Source organism: Sinocyclocheilus rhinocerous, unplaced genomic scaffold, assembly GCF_001515625.1.
Source record: "Sinocyclocheilus rhinocerous isolate Xijiao unplaced genomic scaffold, SAMN03320098_v1.1 scaffold494, whole genome shotgun sequence".
NCBI lineage: Eukaryota > Metazoa > Chordata > Actinopteri > Cypriniformes > Cyprinidae > Sinocyclocheilus > Sinocyclocheilus rhinocerous.
The window spans coordinates 467385-487780 of record NW_015628684.1 but is presented as its reverse complement, the minus strand read 5'-3'; the positions used below and the strand labels follow the sequence as shown (position 1 = coordinate 487780).

The window sequence follows — 20396 nt, the reverse complement described above, 5'->3', positions numbered from 1 at the left end:
CTGGGTTGTTTCAACCCAACTTTGGGCCAAATATGGACTAACCCAACTTTTGGGTTAAAAATTTAATGTAAAAATTTAACCCAACGGTTGGGTTAGTCCATATTTGACCCAAAGTTGGGTTGAAACAACCCAGCATTTTTTAGAGTGTACGGTCAAAAGTTTGGTGTCAGTAAGATTTTTATTTTACAGATTATTTTTATTTCATTTTACTGGTTTTAAGATTTTTTTTAAAGATTTTTAAAATAACACTATTATTTATTTAGCAAGGACACATTAAATTGATCAAACGTTACAATAAAAACCTTTATAATGTTATAAAAGATTTATATATCAAATAAATGCTGTTCTTTTAAACTTTCTATTCATCAAAGAATCCTGAAAAAAAAAAAATACAGTTTTTAACTGTGAAGTAACTGTATTTTCAACTACTAGAATGATTTTTGTAGGATCTTGTGACACTGAAGACTGAAGTAATAATTGCTGTAAATTGAGCTTTACTACAGGAATAAATTACATTTTAATTTTACAATTGTATTGTTTTTACTGTATTTTTGTTCAAATAAATGCAGCCTTAGTGTGCATAAGAGGCTTGTTTTAAAAACCTCTTTGGGTAGAACATGCAGGATGCCTTAAATCTGGGCTTGATGAAGACAGTTTCCCAGTAGAGAGAATTATTGGTAATCCTTGTGACCCTGTTGCCCCGGGACTGTTTGAAATTCTCCTCACTGAGGCAGAGGGGGCCAACACACTGTTCTGTCACATGGGAAAAACACTCACACATTGTTCTCTTGGTAGGCTGAGAGGAAAAGTGAACATTAGTTGGTGGGAGAGAGAGCCACGACAAAAAACAACAACAGATCTTTGTCAGGAGTATTTTTTAGAGTATTTATTTTCTGAACTAAAATGAAGCATTAAGAAAAGTGTTGACAACAAACACATTTTCTGAAAAATTTAAATTGAGGACTAAAGAGGGAAGCACAGTGTTGGAAATGCAGTGTTTGCTGCAGAAAGGAACCATAACATCTACAGACATAAAGAAAATGTGACTGCACTTTATAGCACAGTGTTGGTCAAGCAAACAACAACCTGCTACTAGGGAAAGCATACCTATCAAAGGATAAAACTGATACATGAAATAAAACCTTTGTGTTTGCATGAACATTCAAATAAAACAAACCATCATGTGCTTGTATGTGGCTATGACCTGTGGCTTTTTTTAAATAACTAAAATTAAAAGCTTTTTAGTGTTTCTTTTAACACATATAATAGCGAAATACAACAATCTAGATGATCTGAATTTTTCAAAGATTGTGAAAGGAAAAAAAGGATTGTTACTTTAATAGCTCGTTACTGTAACTGTCTCTAATCAACGGCAACCTTGATCAAATAATTCATTCTGTGTGCTAAAGCTTTTGTTACAGTGCAACCCAATGTTTTATGACATGCTTGTGTGCAGTAGTAGACTATTCAGTCTTGCACTTTTTAAGCTGTTGCTGATCAGAACAATCTCAAGACTGCCTGACTGTATCAGAAAGCACTATTTTTCATTAAGGAGAGTATATTGGTTCTCATGGGCATGTTTGCGGAATGAATTCCAGTTCACTCAAGTGAACTCGGGCTCAATGATGCGCTCTGGATTTGGAAGGGAAGCGTTTAAGGTGGAAACTCTTCAGGAACTCTTGACTGCATTACAGTCGTGATTATAGTGTAACTTCTCGAGCAGTACGTAAATTCAGTGCATTCAAACGCGCGTTATTTGATGACATTGCAGAAGTCAATATCAATAAAAAGTAGACTTATCGGTGTCAAAGTTCCTTTGGAGTTCCTCCTTTAGCTGGCGAATGGGCGGATGCAAGTGGAGTCGGCACTATATAAACAGGACTGACCGTAAGATACAGCCTTTGTGGAGTTAAACAGCAGGAATCCTGATTGAAACGGAAGCTTCTTCTTTTTGCAGGTATGTCTCGTTCTTACAATCATTCAAGATTATTCTATAGTGTTTCGAAATAAAAACACAATTCTGCGAATAGGCTACTTAAAGGGATAGTTCACCCAAAAATGTAATTAATTACTCACCCATGTCGTTTCAAACCTGTAAGACCTTCGTTCATCTTCGGAACACAAATTAACTGAAATGTTCCCAAGTCCAGAGACGTAGCAAGAAGATCTGTAAAATAATCCATGTGACATCAGGGGTTCAACCATAATTTTACGAAGAATTGTTGTGCGCAAAAGAAAAAAAATAACGACTTTATTCAACAATTCGTCTCCTCCGCTTCACCCTTGTGCCATTTTGGAGAATATAAGATGGAGGTAAACAGCTTATGCTGTTCTGTGTCAGCTGCTTCACGCAGGATCTGTTTCCTAAATTGTTGTGATTTGATCTGAACGAAAAGAACAGCATACGCTGTTTACGTCCATCTGATATTCTCCAAAATGTCACAAGGGTGAAGCGGAGGAGGCGAATTGTTGAATAAAGTTGTTCTTTTCTTTTCTTTTCTTTTGCGCACAATAATTATTCTCGTAGCTTCGTAAAATGACGGTTGAACCCCTGATGTCACATGGATTATTTTACAGATCTCCTTGCTACGTTTCTGGACTTGGGAACATTTCAGTTGTATTGCTGTCTATGGGAGGGTCAGACAGTTCTCAGATTCCATCAAAAATATCTTAATTTGTGTTCCGAAGATGAACGAAGGTCTTACGGGTTTGAAATGACATGAGGGTGAGTAATTCATGACAGAATTTTCATTTTTGGGTGAACTAACCCTTTAAAATAATATGATATCTTCTGCAAACAAATTTAAGATGCTTTCAAAATGTTATGGTTCTATATCTCATAGGCCTATATTTAGCCTTAAATTAAACCGAAATAAAATATGCCCCATATGTAAATTTTTGTCCTGTCTTGATTTTTTATTTATTTTTTGATGATGAATCATTTTCCTTTTAACCGTCAGCACTGAAACTACCATCAAACATGAATAAAGAAGACGACATGAAGGAAGTAGAACTGAACGAGATGGATCAGGAAAAACAGCCGATGACCGGAGAAACTCCGACAGGCACCAAAAAAAACGGCTGCGTAAAGGTTAAAGTGCCGGAGGACACCGAAGTCAAATTTACTGGCCTCTCCAAAGAGGAGTTAATGAAAGTAGCCGGTACAGCTGGGTACGATATCTGTCTGTCTGTCTGTCTGTCTGATCTGTCTATCCGTCTGTCTGTCTGTCTGTCTGTCTGTCTGATCTGTTTATCCGTCTGTCTTTATTTTGCAATTACTTCTGCAGATTTAGTTTTGGTCTATCTTAGCAATTGCGTGTTTCTTTTTTTTATCTTTCATAGTGTATTAAAAAAGGCATTTGCATGAATCACATCTAAGTGACTCACTCAAAAAAGAATATGAACGGTTGCTTCCTGCAACAATATTGTCATAAAAACAGAATCAACAGAGGTCTATCTATCTATCTATCTATCTGTCTGTCTGTCTGTCTGTCTGTCTGATCAGTCTGTGTCTGATCTGTCTGTCTGATCAGTCTGTCTGTCTCTGTCTGTCTGTCTGATCTGTCTGTCTGTCTGTCTGTCTGTCTGTCTGTCTGTCTGTCTGATCTGTCTGTCTGTCTGTCTGATCTGTTTATCCATCTGTCTGTCTGTCTATCCGTCTGTCTGTCTGTCTGTCTGATCTGTTTATCCATCTGTCTGTCTGTCTATCCGTCTGTCTGTCTGTCTGTCTGATCTGTTTATCCATCTGTCTGTCTGTCTATCCGTCTGTCTGTCTGTCTGTCTGATCTGTTTATCCATCTGTCTGTCTGTCTATCCGTCTGTCTGTCTGTCTGTCTGATCTGTTTATCCATCTGTCTGTCTGTCTATCCGTCTGTCTGTCTGTCTGTCTGATCTGTTTATCCGTCTGTCTGTCTGTCTGATCTGTCTATCCGTCCGTCTGTCTGTCTAATATATATTTGCATATTTGCAGGTGGATTCGGACTCGTTGGGCTTTGCTGGTTTTGTTCTGGCTCGGCTGGGTTGGCATGTTAGCTGGAGCAATAGTAATCATAGTACAAGCCCCACGCTGTAAACCCATTCCTGAGATGAACTGATGAAGGACGTAGAACTGAAGGAGGTGGATCAGGAAAAACAGCTAATGACCGGACAAACTCAAATAAATGGCTGCGTGAAGGTCACTGTCCCAGAGAATGCTGGAGTGAAGTATACTGGCCTCTCCAAAGACGAGTTAATTAAAATCGCCAGTACAGCTGGGTAGGCAACCTTCATGAGGATTATGACATTAAAATGAAACATTTGACAGTCTGTCTGTTTGATATAGATTTGCTTATTTTCTGCAGGTGGGTTCGGACTCGTTGGGTCTTGCTGGTTTTGTTCTGGTTCGGCTGGATTGGCATGTTAGCTGGAGCAATAGTAATCATAGTACAGGCCCCACGCTGTAAACCCATTCCTGAGATGAACTGGTGGAACGAAGGTCCTCTGTACCAGATATCTGACGTGAATGAATTCTCTGAAAATGGACTAAAAGGTGATTGATTATATTTGTGTTAATCATTGAAACAAAAATGGGAAAACATCTTGCCAGCATCTCTCAACTTTTTACGTACTTGATCAAATTTGCAGACATTCACAACAGGGGTCAAGCCTACATTAAATTCTCAGTATTTTAGCTCTTCACTACGATAACATTAGGAAAACCCTAGGAAAAATATCAGACGGATGATGTAGCTAAGCCAAAACTGACTGGCTGTCTTGTGACTCGCTCATGTGAGGAAGCATGTGCTGATCTAAGCAAGATTCTTCCCTCTCATCACATTTCTGCTGTTACCACAACTTTTGGCTGAGTTTGTAGTTACGATATTGCACAAGTCTTCGCACTCTCACACAAATACTGTAGACAATCTACATTATAGATTAAGATTATCAAGTACAGTGACCTTAAACCCTGATATCTTCAGGTGTGCACGCACAGTACTGTGGTTAAACAATCAAAGCAGATTAATAATTAAAAGAACGCCCTGAACTCTGTAGCTGGAGAAAAAGGAAGCACTGATGATGATCTCTCATTCACTTCCTCTTGTTCTTAACCCTTTGTCTTTTATTCTGTCTGTAGGAGTGGAGGAGAAGCTAGATTATATCAACCAGATGAAGGTGAAGGGGCTTGTTTTGGGTCCGATACACACTGTGCAAGCAGACCAGTCAAGCACACTGGAACTAACTTCCATTAACCCCGAATTTGGCTCTGAGAGCCAGCTGATTTCTCTGTTGGACCGAGCACATAGAAAAGGTGACCTCGCTTGGTTGTTTTTAAGGCTTTCAAAAGAAAACATCAACCCTGTCACATATCCAGTGACCTATTTTGAAATGACGAAATAGGTCACTGGGTAGACCGATCGTTAAGCTACAGTTGCTCTGTTTTAGGGGAAGGCTGTCTGAAATTGCAGTGAGCTGTCAGTTTAAACTCTGACCTCCTGCCTTTTTTCCTATAGTGAATATCATTTTATAACTCTATTTGTAACTATTTCTTTACATAAAATTTAAAGGATATCAAAACAAACTAAAATATCCTAGAAAATAGTCACCTCAAAAACTATTTTATGGCACATATTGTATTCATTATATAATTTTAGCAACAATATATAGGACTGGCTTGGAACTGATTCACTAACTCAAACACAGTTGTGTTGGTTTAACAGGAACATCCCTGTGGTTTCCAGTAAATAAAGCCATATGCCTTCAAATAAAGGCTTCATACAGGTTTTTTTTTTCAGGAAAGATAAACTCCAGAAAGATCATTTAACAGCCTTCTGGTTTGTTGACTCTACCCTCTGCCTTTCCCCCTCTTTCTACGTGTTTTCCTCTCTCCCTCTCAGGAATCTCCATAGTGCTGGATCTAACACCCAATTATGAGGGAGTTTCAGCCTGGTTCAACAATGCTGCTTCTGTTGCTGAGCGACTCAAAGTAAGTGCTGATATATTGAAGGTCAGTTAGTGAGAGAAAAGATTTAGAGATGTGTAAAAGGGCCAAAGTAAGAAAGAACTTATCTCCTGATATTAGAGTGAAAAAATACTTCTGATATTAGCATAGCAATATCATTCAAAAGTATTTTGAATGTAATATTTTTTAAATAAATCGTATTCAGCAAAGAAAACGTGAAACTGATCATAAATGTCAGTACAGGCTTTTAAATTGTTACGAAAAATTCTTTTTCAAATAAAGGCTGTTCTTTTGAATATTTGAACACTATTCCTAAAAAAAAAATCAGGGAAGTGTATCACAGTTTACACAACAATATTAAGCCTTACAAACACTTTCGATATTAATTATAAGAAGAAATGTTTCTTGAGCACTAAATCAGCATGTTAGAATGATTTCTGAAGGATCATGTGACAGAAGACTGAAGTAATGCCTGCTGAAAATTCAGCTTAATAAATTACATTTTCAAATATTTTCAAATAGAAAACAGTTCATTTACATTGTAATATTTTTTCACGATATTATTGTTTTTACTCTATTTTTGACCAAATATATGCAGCCTTCGTGAACAGCGATTCTTTTAAATAATTCTTACCAACCGCAAACTTTTGAATGATAGTGTCATTGAAAGTATGTTTTACTATTATTTATAACATTTTGTATTAATCAGTGCTTAGCCATATAAACTGATTTATTTGTTCCATTCTATGTGTTTTTTATAGGAAGCTTGTGTATACTGGCTCAATAAGGGGGTGGACGGCATCTTCCTATCACATCTGAACGACATTGCAAACACAGAAGCCTGGCCGTCTGTTCAAGGCATATTCAACAAAACTGATGGGACCAAAAAAAGGTATGGGGTGGTAGACAGTGGAATTTGTAGGGAGGACATTTGTTTAGTAGAACAGAGACACGTGGTGGCCAGATTGGTGTACTGATCACAGCTAGTGAATACAAATGTTAGACAGAATTTGATTTCAGGGCACTCGGATGTCTCAATGTCTTTCTCCTCATGACTTTCAGAGCTCTGATGGGATCAGTCACGGGTCTCTCCGCGGATGATGCCTCTCATCTGCTGAACCAGTCCAGTGTTGACCTGCTCCTGACTGGACTGCCTGATCCGGCTGAGCCCGGCATAAGACAGGCCCAGGTGATACAGATACTCTATGCTGATCACCTGCAGACGAGTCTGGGCTGGAGTCTGAGCGGACGGACTCTGGGTTCTCTGGCTTCCAGAACTCCAGCAGCGCCCATAAGACTCTATCAAATGCTGCTGTTCACCCTCCCGGGCACACCTGTGTTCAGCGCTGGAGATGAGGTCGGACTGAAGGCTGGGGTGAGTACAGCAAATTAAAATGAAAATTAAGATGTCGATAAATTGGTAAGCTGACATAATATCACCTATTCAGGAGAAACTTGAAGCAATGTGGGACTTGGAAAGTCAAGCAGATGATGACAATGCAACAGCAAAGGTACATTTTCATTCTCACATTTTCACATTGCTATATATATATATATATATCACTCTTGTAATTGCACATTTTAAAAACACATGCACAAAGTTTCTTTCTTTCGTTCTTTTGACTCAGACTGTACAGGAGGAACGTACCGCAGTGTGTGACTTCTTTAAAGCACTCAGTGATCTGAAAGGAAAAGAGCGATCTCTTCTGCACGGAGAATATATCAGCCTTCACAGTTCACCCACTTCATTAGCATTTCTCCGCCTCTGGGACCAGAGCGAACGTTTCCTGGTGGCCTTAAACTGGGGAAATGACTCTGTTACCATGACACTGACCTATAGCGACCTGCCGGCTGAGGCTCGCGTCCGTGCTTCCACAGACACAGAGAATCTAGCTGTGGATAGTAAGGTGTCAGTAGAGAAGTTAGAGCTTGGGCCCAAACAAGCTGTTCTGTTGTCTTATGCTTTTCCTGGCTAGACGCATGGACACAGACAGTCCTTAGTGTCTCTGATGAGTTTCAACACTGTGCACAGGTTTGGAAATACTTTGTCTTTTGAGTTGAATAGTTTATAGTTTTAATTGTATTCTCTAATAGGGATACTTTTAGGAGCACTAACTTTAAAGCTATATGAAAGAGTTGTCACGGTTGGTGTAGGACAGAAGTTGATTTCCATATAGAGACATGTAGATCTAAAGCCCCTGATATAATAATAAATAAAATTGCTACTGAAGATATGTTTTGTGTGAAATTGTATCCACTTTATGCACTGGTGCAGTTAATGCTTATAGTATATCAAAAGGAAATTGTTCCCTCTTGAACTCATTTAATTATTTGTTGTTTTAGGACACAATTCCTAAAAAAATGAGAAGCATTTTAACCTATAAAGTGTCTATCTATCTATTGGAAAGAAATTAGTACTATTATTTAGCAAGTATAAAATCAATGCATTAAATCAATCAAAATTGATAGTAAAGACTTATATTGTTACAAAAAAAATCCAGTTTCTATTTTAAATAAATGTTGTTCTTTTAAAAGTTGTATTCATCAAACAATCACAAAAAAAATATAAGTGTTTCTCACAAAAAGATGATGGAAAGGTTCTAGGTGTTCAGTTCATTCACAAATTGCCACTAGAGGGCACTTTATGTCCTCAACATGCTAACATAATTACATTTTGCTAACAACTAACATAATTATATTTTGCACATTAATCAGACAACTAAAAAATTATATAAACGTTTAAGCTGGTTTTTACAAATCAGCAACTTTTTTGTAACAATGCAAAAATATTAATGATATTTTTATGCCTAAAACCCCCAGAATAATTGTTACAGAGCCATATTATATAAACACAAATGCCTATTTCAATAATTTACTGTACAGTACTTCTAAGTACTAGCCTACATATGTTGTCTTGTAGGTGCAATATCTACATGGAAAACTTTATATCACACCGTATTTTTTCTGTCACTTAGCCTACTTCATTTGTGTTTTTACACGGAGACTTGTTTTTGCCAACAAATGTATTAGATAAAATAGTTCAAAACAGATTTTTACTATTATATTGCATCACGATTCATACAACACTCATAAAAATAAAGGTTCTTTATTTTCTTCGATGGTTCCATGGAGATCCCTTAACATCCATGGATACACAAAAGACTCAGTTTAATAGAAAAAGGACATTTATATTTTTAAATGCTCTCCACACTAAGAAAATGGTTATTTTTAAAACGGTTCACTGAAATGTTCTGTGAGGAATTAAAATTGTCTCCAAAAACTTTATTCAAGCACACACACTCACACACACACACACACAGTTCTTACAGTACTTTACAGAAAACCTGCATTGGAATGAAGAGCAATTCTGCATCTTCTCAAACAATACAATCCTGACTCCTCAAAGCCTACAACAGTAACAATAAACACGCTTGGGGGGGAAATAGATAAAACCAGTTCCATCTGGTTGTGGTCTGTCATATTTTTTTCATGTCTTTGAAAGAGTTTCTGGAGAGCAGGATCAGACAGGCTTAGGAAGGTCCACCCAGACCCCTGCAGAGCATCTATGAACCCCAGGACCTCATGCAGAGCGCCGAGAAAACAAACCACTCTCCTCAGACTCTTCCTCTTCCCCTCAGCTGGTATTGTTCATCTTAAACTGAGGGAAGGAGACAGAATAGCATGCAGGGTAGATGTGTCTTTGAGATCGTTTTGAGAGCTTTACAGTTGTGTTGGTTACACCTTCCTGTAACAGAAAAAAAAAACAGCTCTGCGTGTCTGGTTCTATCTTGGGTGTTGAGCGCATTGAAAGCAAGTGTTTGTGGGAATAGGTTTGCACTGTGACTTTTGTAGTTATTCTGCAGTCATTGTTTTTATTACAAAAGTGCTTTTCAAGGGTCATTTTGATTAAACATATAGCCTAAATACTCTATGAATGTAAATACATACACTCTAAAAAATGCTGGGTTGTTTCAACCCAACCTTGGGTCAAAAATGGACTAACCCAACTTTTGGGTTAAAATTTTAACCCAACGGTTGTGTTAGTCCATATTTGAACCAAAGTTGGGTTGAAACAACCCAGCATTTTTTAGAGTGTACTCTGTATAAAGTGTATACTTTATTTTAAAAAAAACTGTGCTGATATGTAAAAATATGACATTTTCCTTCTTTAGGGACCAATGAAAATACTTTGATTTTCTACACATGCCTAAAAAGGTAACAGTATAATTAATCAAGCATGCACTCTAAAAAATGCTGGGTTAAAAAGGGACAAACCCAGCTATTGGGTTGTTTTGACCCAGCGGTTGGGTTCAAAACAACCCAATTGCTGGGTCAAGCGCTGGGTTAAATATAACCCAGCGCTGGGTTAAAAAGGGACAAACACAGCTATTGGGTTGTTTTGACCCAGCAGTTGGGTTGTTTTGAACTCAACCGCTGGGTCAAAACAACCCAATAGCTGTGTTTGTCCCTTTTTAACCCAGCGCTGGGTTATATTTAACCCAGCATTTTTTAGAGTGTGATGATTTATTTTGTTTGGTTTTGTTTGCAGAAATCTATGACTTTCTCTACTGTTACTCCTCCAGTACTATATGTTGGCTGTTAGGGGCGGGAACAGATGAAGTCCTTTTTATAAAAGTGAACTGACCACCAAACTGTGCTCTATTTTCTGCCCGACAGCACAGAGGACACCTCACCTCAAATCTGGACAGGTATTTAACAGTGCGTTCTTTAGATATTTTTGTTTTTGAATTATTGATTTATTGTTAATTGAAGTTTTATTCTATACATGTGGACATTTTATATCAAGCTACTGTAACTTAGTTAATACTATTACTATGACAGCAGCAGTTATTGTGACCTTAGGTTTACGATCATTCTATGTTGCTTCTTTGTATTATTTTTAAAAAAAGAGGTCTCTTTATTACTAACCTTTTATGGCATACTATATAATCTTTTTAACCATAAACCATATGTTTCCAGATGTAATGAATCTGTTCACTAGTTTTTGCTTTTTTAATCTGTTTTAATCCAGTATTTTAAAAGGCCGTCTGTACATAAAGAGAAATGAAGGCCGTAGAACTGAATGAGGTGGATCAGGAAACACAGCTAATGACCCGAGAAACTCAAAAAAATGGCTGCGTGAAGGTCACCGTCCCAGAGAACGCTGGAGTGAAGTATACTGGCCTCTCCAAAGACGAGTTAATGAAAATCACCAGTACTGCTGGGTAGGCGATCTACACGAGGATTATGAAATTAAAATGAAACATTTGACAGTCTGTCTGTCTCTTATAGATTTGCATATTTTCTGCAGGTGGGTTCAGACGCGTAGGGCTTTGCTGGCTTTGTTCCTGCTCGGCTGGGCTAGTCATATGGACCACTTGCTTTAATTTTTCATCCTTTTTTTTTTTTTTTTTTTTTTGTCCACACCTGTTTATTATTTGAATTACAATTTTAAAGCCTTAGAGAAATTACCTCATGAAAGATTTTAGGCTTTTAGAGGTTTTCAATTCTATTCATTTTTTAGATCATTTTTTAGATCAGTAGCCTTGTTTTTCAGTATTTTACAGAACTGTAAACTGCACATACTGTATACAGACATGCAGTAGCCAAAACATTTGTTGAACTTTTCAATTCTTATATATTAGCACTACATGTAGTCATTGCAGATTAGTCAAATATGTCAAATATCTGCTCAAGTTTTTATTTCATAATGTAAAAACAGCTGAGGGTTAATGATGGTATCAGTGCAATATTTTCTCTTTCTCTCATTCTCTGTAGGAGTGGAGGAAAAGCTGGACTATCTGACCCAGATGAAGGTGAAGGGTCTTATTCTGGGTCCGATACACACTGTGCAAGAAGACCAGCTGGATACACTAGATCTGGTTTCAGTTAAATCTGCAGTAGGCACTGAGAATGATCTGAAATCTCTGCTGGACCAAGCACATAAAAAAGGTGACCTTTGACCCTGAATGGCCTTTTACCCAGCTAGGAGTAAGGTGCTTCAAGATGCCATAGAAGAACCTTTTTTGTCTAAATGGTTCCATAAAGAACCTTTAACATCTGAAGAACCTTTCACAAAAGGTTCTTTGTGGCGAGGCGATTAGGTTTTTCAGATTATAAAAGGGTAAGAGACGGTTCTTTAAAGAACCTTTGACTGAATGGTTCGTCTATGGCATCGCGGGGAAGAATTTTAAGAGTGTACCTTATGAAATCTGACTTCCAATGAAGGCTTGCTAATATGTAAAAGGACTGAGTCACAGAGGTGGAAAGTAACTAATTACATTTACTCGCGTCACTGTAATTGAGTAGCTTTTTTGAGTAATTCTACTTTTTAAAGTAATTTTTAAAATCTGTCATTTTACTTTTACTTAAGTATATATATTTTTTTGGAAGTATTGTACTTCGCTACATTTTAAAACACATTAATTACTGAGTAAAAAAAAAATCGCACCCTCAAAACTACTGCAGTAAATAATGGGCAGGAGAACAAACTGGCGCTAAAATCACAAGAAAGATGGAGACGGACAAGACAGGCGTTATGGTGCAGACACAGCAGAAAATGAAACCCCGTCGTATTCTGCTGAAGTTGAACTCGAAGGAAATGAAGTGAACCACTGGCCATATTTAAGCTCTATTATGCAGTGTAAGCTGTGTTTGCCTAGGGAGACCAAACTAGCAGCTTATAAAATCTCGGCATCAACCCTTTGCAAGCATGTAGAGGTAAGCTAAATACTTGCATCGTTGAGTTGGTGGTTCAAATGAAGCTTGACGCTTCACAGAGTGCTGTGAAGTCTAGTAGTGCGCGTGCGCATTTAGAGTGCCTTCTTTCACTGCGTGATTCAGTATTTAAATGCATTTAGAATGCTCAAGAAATTGAAGATATAGGGACAGAAAATGTATACATTTATATTATTTCATATAGTTAATCAAATATCACATGAAAAGTGCCATTTTTTTCTCCAAAAATCAGCACGATTACATATAGATTATTATTTATTTTTTTACAACAGTTCAATAAACAAGAAGTTAATTAAGAGATTTACGTTTTAGACACCATATTGCCTGTTTTTGCTTTATTTCGACAACAAAAATAATTCCAAACACAGCCACCACAGAACAGTTTTGTGCCTCTGAGCAACATTTCGTTCCTGAATGAATCAATTGTTTAAATGATTCGGTTCAATCGCAATGACTCGCTTATTAACAGTGACTTGATGCCAATTGATGATGGTTTTAATTTCACATTTTATATATACAGGTGCATCTCAATAAATTAGAATGTCATGGAAAAGTTAGTAAGTTCAGTAATTCAGCCACTTCAGATGCAGCTTCTGTGTTTCCTTTGCATTGCAAAGATGGATTTTGTTGATACTGATTTAATTTGTTTGGTAACAGCCCAAATGTCTTATTATTCTAAATGACTGATTAAATGTAAGAATTTGACTCAAAGGATAATGAACAATTTTAGAAAAATGGCTTTATGTAGGTAAAAATGCCCATAAAAGATAAAAAATCAATTGAAACCTATTAGAAAAGATTAATTTCTATCACTGCTGTGAACTGACCACACAGAATACGAAGAATATCGAACATTTCAAAGAGTCAGCTGTCCACAGCAATCCTTAAGATACCAGCATAATAACACTCAGCAAAATATTGTCTAATTATCATTATCGATAAAATCACAGAAAATATCAAGATATCTTTTTTTGTCAATATAATGTTGGTTGGCACCAGGGTCAGAAACGAATGGGGGCTTGGGGCAAAAATGTCGCCCAAATTTATGATTTGGTGCAAAAAGTGTCCCTGCACAATTAAGCAAGAACTATTACTGCGGTCATGATTTAAGTGTAATGTGAAATAAATGAAAAGTGTTACATTTTAGAGTAGATCTGCTCATGTTGCATCAGATGTCTTTATACTCGCGTTTTGCAGTGTTGAGCATTATAACTATTCACACACCTTTCTGCTGAGTTTATGAATGCAATGTCCAATCAAAGGCGTTTTGATTCATTGAGTTGTGTGCGCGCTTACTGACTGAATTCTGAATGTGCATTCGTAAATTCTGTCATAATCATAAACAACAAAGTGCAAAATAAATGTAAGCGATTGATTTGCTTCAGTAATTATGGGAGTTTTTGCAAAAGTGCATAGCTCACATTAGACTGAAGTCATGGACCACTTTAGTGTCCTTCGCTTGCTTTCGTTGTATAATTTATAATAATATTCTTTTTGTTTTTCATGCTACTGAAATAACCAATGTGAAGTCTTGATTTTCTAATCCTTCAAAAGCAATTAAAAATTTCATAAACGGTTCTTAGCTTGTTTTGCATACTTGGTGGGATGGCCTGCATTAAAATCTCACAAACCTCCCTAAATGTTTTAAATGTCATGTGTCAAAATGTTTTTGCTTATTGCAGTTTAACTTGTAAAGGTGTTCCTTTAATTAAAAACATCTAGTTTGAGATTTATAGGCCTATCCCATTTTTGCCTCCCTCCCACTGTTAAAATGTAACCAAGTAATTTTTTGGCGGAAATTTAAGAAATTGACAGCGCAAAGTTTATGTATTTCCTCAGCGACCAGCATGGATAAGCTCTAGGCATGACAAAGTAGATATCGTCCACTTTTGGAAGGCCAAACAAAGTAGTTTCGCTTTCACAATGAAACACACAGCATCTCCACAACATGGCGGCGGCGGCAACAATACTACAGCGAGAATATGAGCTACTTTTTACTTCTACTTGAGTAGATTTTTAGACTGATACTTTTACTTGTACTTAAGTAAAATTGTATTAATGTAATGGTACTTTTACTTGAGTACAATATTTCAGTACTCTTTCCACCTCTGCTGAGTCTTTTATTTTATTTTATAATAAAATAAGTTTATTTTAAAGCTTTAGCGTATTTGTTTTTTTTAAGCAGATGAGGGATTTCGTGGGAATGAAATAAGATTACAATACAAATATTAAGCATGTGCAAACTTAATTATAAAACATCTTTTTTATTTCCCCAACCCTTCTTTTTCTCTGTTCTCTCTCTCTTTCTCTCTTGGTGTTTGTTGCTCTCTCTTTTGCAGGTATCCCAATAGTGCTGAATTTAACACCCAGCTATGATACGGCTTCAGTCTGGTTCAACAATGTTACCGCTGTTGCTGAGAAAATAAAAGTAAGTGCTAATAAAAAAAAGAGGAAATTGTAAAGGGAGGCCTATTTTTGTGGAGAATGAGTATGGATGAAAAGATAGTAGACGTATATGAGAAAGGAAGTATTAAAGAGCCAAACAAGATCCTCTCTCTTATCTTAGAAAAACAGCAGATTTAAGATATAAGATACAACATGTATACAAAAGGGTATACCAATTGATATTTTTATTTATTTGTTTAGGACGCATGTACACACTGGTTGAGAAAAGGATTTGGTGGTGTTTTCTTGCCTGACCTGAGAGACATCATGACAACAAAGTCCTGGCCATCTATACAAGCTATATTCAACAAAACTGAGGAGACCAAACAAGTGTATGTGTCTGTAATTGTGTGCTACTACGACCTAGTGGTTTCCTATTCTGCTGAATTGTTTAGAGACACCTGCTGGCCACATGGGGTAATGAGCACTGCTGCTTGCTCCCTCTAGTTAGGCCAAGTGTCTTTCTACTTTATCTGTTTGTTTTCTTTTGCTTTCAAGAGCCTCTCTATTTCTCCTCATGACTTTCAGAGCTCTGATGGGATCAGTCACCAGTCTCTCCGCGGATGAGGTCTCTCTTGTGCTGAACCGCTCAGGTGTTGACCTGCTCCTGACTGGACTGCCTGATCCAGCTGAGACTGGGGTAACAAAGAAGCTCTACTCCAGTCACCTGCAGACGAGTCTGGGCTGGAGTCTGAGCGGACGGACTCTGGGTTCTCTGGCTTCCAGAACTCCAGCAGCGCCCATAAGACTCTATCAAATGCTGCTGTTCACCCTCCCGGGCACACCTGTGTTCAGCGCTGGAGATGAGGTCGGACTGAAGGCTGGGGTGAGTACAGCATTAAATAAATGGGCAGCTAAATCAGTGTCTGAATGCAAAATTCAGAATTTAAAAAATGGCTCCATTTAAAATTCCTTAGTTGGAATTTGAATTGATTCGCTCACACAGTCACACTCCACAGATAGTTGTGACTGAATTGAAAATAACAGGTGGAGAATTTACTGAACTGAAACATATAACGCATTCTGGTAACTAAATGTTCTTGACTCACAGAAATAAAAGTTAGTTTATTAAATATTATCAAATCTATCTATCTATCTATCTGTCTGGTCTGTCTGTCTGTCTGTCTATCTATCTATCTATCTATCTATCTATCTATCTATCATCATGCATATCGTCTGTTCGTCCATCTGCATATCCTTAGTCCATATTTAATGCCTATAAAAACTTTTGGCAAATGTTCTAATGTTGCAATGAAATAGAAGTAGCTGGTCTTTTCTTTTACATTGTGACTTAAGAATTACAAGGACAAAAAAAGGAAACATCCACCGAGTAATTGTTCACAATTACAATAACATGCATTTAGAAAAATAGGGTGAATTCTCATTTAATGCCAACTTAAAATATTTGTAAACATTCATGCTAGGCTTTGTCAAGTAAATATTCCGTTTTTTATTTTAATTATGCTTTCTTGTAAATCCGCATTTTAAATTCATGAACTGAATTATAATTTAAAATTCATTTTTAATTCGATTCCAAATGGCACACAACCCTGGTGAATAAGGGATATAAGGTTGCTTTCATTAGTATTTCTGTCTTGTAAGTTTAATGATAATGTGTATTTAAATTTAGCCTGTTTCAGGATCTTAGACCAGGTCTTAGCACTTAAATATCTTCAAATGCCATTAAGCCAATGTGATTATTATTCAGGTAGCTAACTCAAACTATTGCTCTACAGTACTATCGCAGTAGTTATAAACCTATTTTACAAGACAGTTTATGCTAATATGCTATAGAGCCCCTTGCGATGTGCTATGAATTGCCATCTGACACATTTCTTAAACAATACATAAAATCGAGCTAAAAGCGTTAGAAGCGAGTACTTCTGAGGTCTTAGTCTAATGTTTATATTTAGCCAAGTTACCAGCTTATTGCTATAACGCTGATGACTTAAGATTCCCCCTTTACAGGAAAAACCTCAAATAATGTGGGACTTGGAAAACCCAGCAGAAGAAAAGAATGCAACAGCAAAGGTACATTTTGATTATTCGCATGACTATTCATAACAAGTAGATATGATCTCATCGCTGTACTAATTACAAATTTAAAACCAGCACACTGAATCTTGCTCTTTCCGTCCTCCACTCATTCAGACTCTGCGGGAGGAGCGTATCGCAGTGCGTGACTTCTTTAAAGCACTCAGTGATCTGAGGGGAAAAGAGCGATCGCTTCTGCACGGAGAATATGTCAGCCTTCACAGTTCAGCCACTTCATTAGCATTTCTCCGCCTCTGGGATCAGAGCGAACGTTTCCTTACTGCTATGAACTGGGGAAATGACCCTGTAACCATGATCCTCTCTAACAGCGACCTGCCGGCACAAGCTCAGGTCCGCCTCACCACAGATGCTGCAAATCTAGCCGTGGATAGCATGGTCTCCTTAGAGAAGTTACAGCTTGGGCCCAAACAGGCTGTTCTGTTGTCTTATCCTTATGCTGGTTAGACACACAACTGCAGATCCTCACATATCATCTCAGAGCTGTTTGACGTTCTCTGAGGTCTAATAAAATAGGCCTAGTGTCTTTATGCTTCTTTATGTTTAAGTAGACGAAGTCTAAATGCTTTTGAAGTGATTTTTGATGAGTGACTTTTGTCAATCAGTGTGTGTATTAAATTTGACTTCTCTTATCTACTAATAAAGTTGAATAAAAAGGTTTTTCATATCTACTTTCAGTGCACAGACGTGTTTGTACAAAACCACAAATAAATCAGCTGAACTACAAAGCTGATAAATGTTTACTGCTGTATGTCTGTCCTTTTTTCGGTGTATTTTATAATGAAAAAAAAGTTATTTTTGTGTGTACGAAACACCTTTGACATTTTTTTTTTACCTTGTGATTTTATGCACACAACACATTTGTTGTGCGCTTGTGTCTTGGCTCTATGCCATGTGTCGTTAATTCTCAGGGCAGGAAAAGGAAGACTCTAAAGTCAACAGGTGTGTGTATGTGTGTCATGTGCGATCTTGATGTGTACTATATAAAACTATTACTTCCTGCACACTTTAGCTTGTTAAAAAGAAGTAACATTTCTTCCAGCACCTAAATGCGGAACGGGTCAGCGTGACATGTCATAAATCTAGCTCTTTAGTTAAGAAATATGTAACACGATGGCTCAGTACAACAAGTTTGATTTATACACAGTAATTAAAATATTCCTGACATTCAATTTTTTTTTCCTCAGGATGTGCACTACTACATATAGGGGAAAGTGCCTCAAGTTATTTTGCATTTTACTTGATGCCCCATTTGTTATTTTTTTAATGGCAGTCTAGTGTTGATTAATGTAAGGTCATAGGTCAAATCTGAAATTTCAAAAAAAGTGTATAATTCTCATTTACTTACCTTTCGTTTCTGTGGGTCCCATATCATATTTTCTTCAGCAATAAGCGTATGCTGGGCTTGAATCTCTGTGTTAACGTGTATGAGACCGAAAGAGATCGATCTTGAAAGAAATCTTTATCTAATTGTGATTGTGAACTTTCCCAGATATACGTGGTGGTGAGGGCTGTTCGTTTGCATGTCCTCCCACAAACAAGAACATTTTTGTTGTACAGAAAAGTAAAAAATCTAGACAATCTACAATGGTAGAGAAAATTACATTATTGTATTAAGTTGTATAGTGATAAATCATCAAAATCTTTCAAATACATTTTCTAATTTCTGTTAATTATAAAAGAGTAATTCTTTAAGTATAGTATCAATAAAAATGTATAATAACAATTATATTAATAATAGCAACTCATATTCATAAAATCTAAATCAAGTTGAGTGAAGTTTACAACATTTATGGTAAAGAACTAGAAGCAGATCACAAAAATGTTTGGTGAGAACTAAAAGGTGTTTGGTAAAAACTAAAATCAGAAGGGGAAAAAACATCCAGGTCAGATGTTCAGATAAAGACTGAACAAAACAACACAGTTTCTACATTTAACATATTTTACCTTCAGGGTTTTGTTGTTTACGCATTTAAACTGGATTAACGTGCACTGACTGAATCAAGTAAGCTTGTGCTTTCCAGTTCTATTACACTTAATCAAAAGAAACTCATTTTGGTGGCATTTTTGTTGTAAATATTAGAGCTGCGTTTAAGTCATTGCAATGTATGTACAATATTAGGTATGAAACACTTATTTGTACAACTGCCTCAAACTATTATTTTTTATTTGACTTCTCTATGACAATGTAAATATTTTAAGCATTTTTGTAGCATTTTACAAAATTAGTTGAACCAAAGTTTTGTTGTTAGAAATTACATAATCTTAGCATTAGAAAAAGGACTGAATTATACAATTATAAACCGAAATACAGCAAACTGTGTTCGGTCGTTATATGTTTATAAAAAAAAAAGTTTGAAGCAATATCTGTGCACATACTGTAAATAGTTGTGCTACTTTGATTATGTCTCAGACGACGTTATAACATCAGCTGTTTGTGCATGTGTGTGTTGATCTGAATGTCAGCGGGGGTACAGTGATATTTCAAAATCGACGGAGACAGGGACGTGTTTCTGGTAAAACACGACGTCGCACTCTTGAGATGACTGAGTGTGGTCACAAACCCGTGTGTGTGCGTGTGTGTTACATGTATTTGTCAGACGTGTGTGTGTGTACCTGTGTGATTGTGTGTTTCTTTTCTGTGGGGATGGGGGTTTCATTTTGACTCTGGGCAACTTTTGACGGCAGTGAATCGGGTTTTTTGAGCCAGATCACACAGCAGCTTATCTTATTCAACTTAAGTTGTTCACTTGAAATGCCTTTAAAATCAGGCAACATTTCTGGTAACTTTGAACCACACTTGTCTTCTCGTGTGATTTGGGTTTTGTACGGGCTTGATCATCTGTTTCTCTCTCTCCTTCTCCTCCCTCATCTCAATAAGAGAGACGAGAGAGAAAGACACAACGCCCCCTCTCGCCCTGTTGATGTGAAACTCCTCACCGAACAATGCCCAGTCATGCCTGACTCTCGGTTTTACTGCTACAGCCTACTCACATCACTAAACTTCATTAAACCCTGTTATCTTGAAGCCCCATCTTCATCGCAAACATTTCTTCATAAGCATCACCATCTCCATTATCACTATCATCATCATCATCACCAAACTCTATATTATTCTCAGCAAAAGTGACTTTCGATATCAAATACACCGTTGTTTGTCAAACTCTCCAAAATCTCTGCATGAAATAGTGATTCTCCCTAAAATGAATGAGGGTGGCTGCGT

The 20396-nt window shown here is 37.0% G+C and overlaps 1 protein-coding gene and 1 long non-coding RNA gene across 5 annotated transcripts; both read left to right on the top strand.

The window, feature by feature from the left end:
- The first annotated feature begins 1632 nt into the window (after positions 1-1632).
- LOC107738018 (4F2 cell-surface antigen heavy chain-like) lies at positions 1633-17797 on the top strand. 4 transcript variants are annotated; one of them, XM_016549682.1, is made up of 10 exons: positions 1633-1957; positions 2961-3171; positions 3971-4058; positions 4429-4528; positions 11717-11890; positions 15016-15104; positions 15323-15453; positions 15650-15947; positions 17090-17152; positions 17273-17797. In XM_016549682.1, exons 2-10 carry the CDS (start codon positions 2981-2983, stop codon positions 17618-17620), a joined length of 1482 nt encoding a protein of 493 aa, XP_016405168.1. In that variant the 5' UTR covers positions 1633-1957; positions 2961-2980; the 3' UTR covers positions 17621-17797. The 4 variants fall into 4 exon arrangements, with proteins under 4 accessions (XP_016405168.1, XP_016405167.1, XP_016405166.1 ...); XM_016549680.1 differs by lacking the exons at positions 11717-11890; positions 15016-15104; positions 15323-15453; ... (1 more) ...; positions 17090-17152; positions 17273-17797 and adding exons at positions 5114-5287; positions 5874-5962; positions 6700-6830; ... (1 more) ...; positions 7387-7449; positions 7567-8166 and having other exon boundaries at positions 1682-1957; XM_016549681.1 differs by lacking the exons at positions 3971-4058; positions 11717-11890; positions 15016-15104; ... (2 more) ...; positions 17090-17152; positions 17273-17797 and adding exons at positions 5114-5287; positions 5874-5962; positions 6700-6830; ... (1 more) ...; positions 7387-7449; positions 7567-8166 and having other exon boundaries at positions 1681-1957; positions 4341-4528.
- LOC107738019 (uncharacterized) lies at positions 10083-11310 on the top strand. Its single transcript, XR_001639853.1, has 4 exons — positions 10083-10153; positions 10522-10647; positions 10971-11163; positions 11250-11310. It is a non-coding gene; the product is annotated as an uncharacterized LOC107738019 (long non-coding RNA).
- Positions 17798-20396: the final 2599 nt, after the last annotated feature.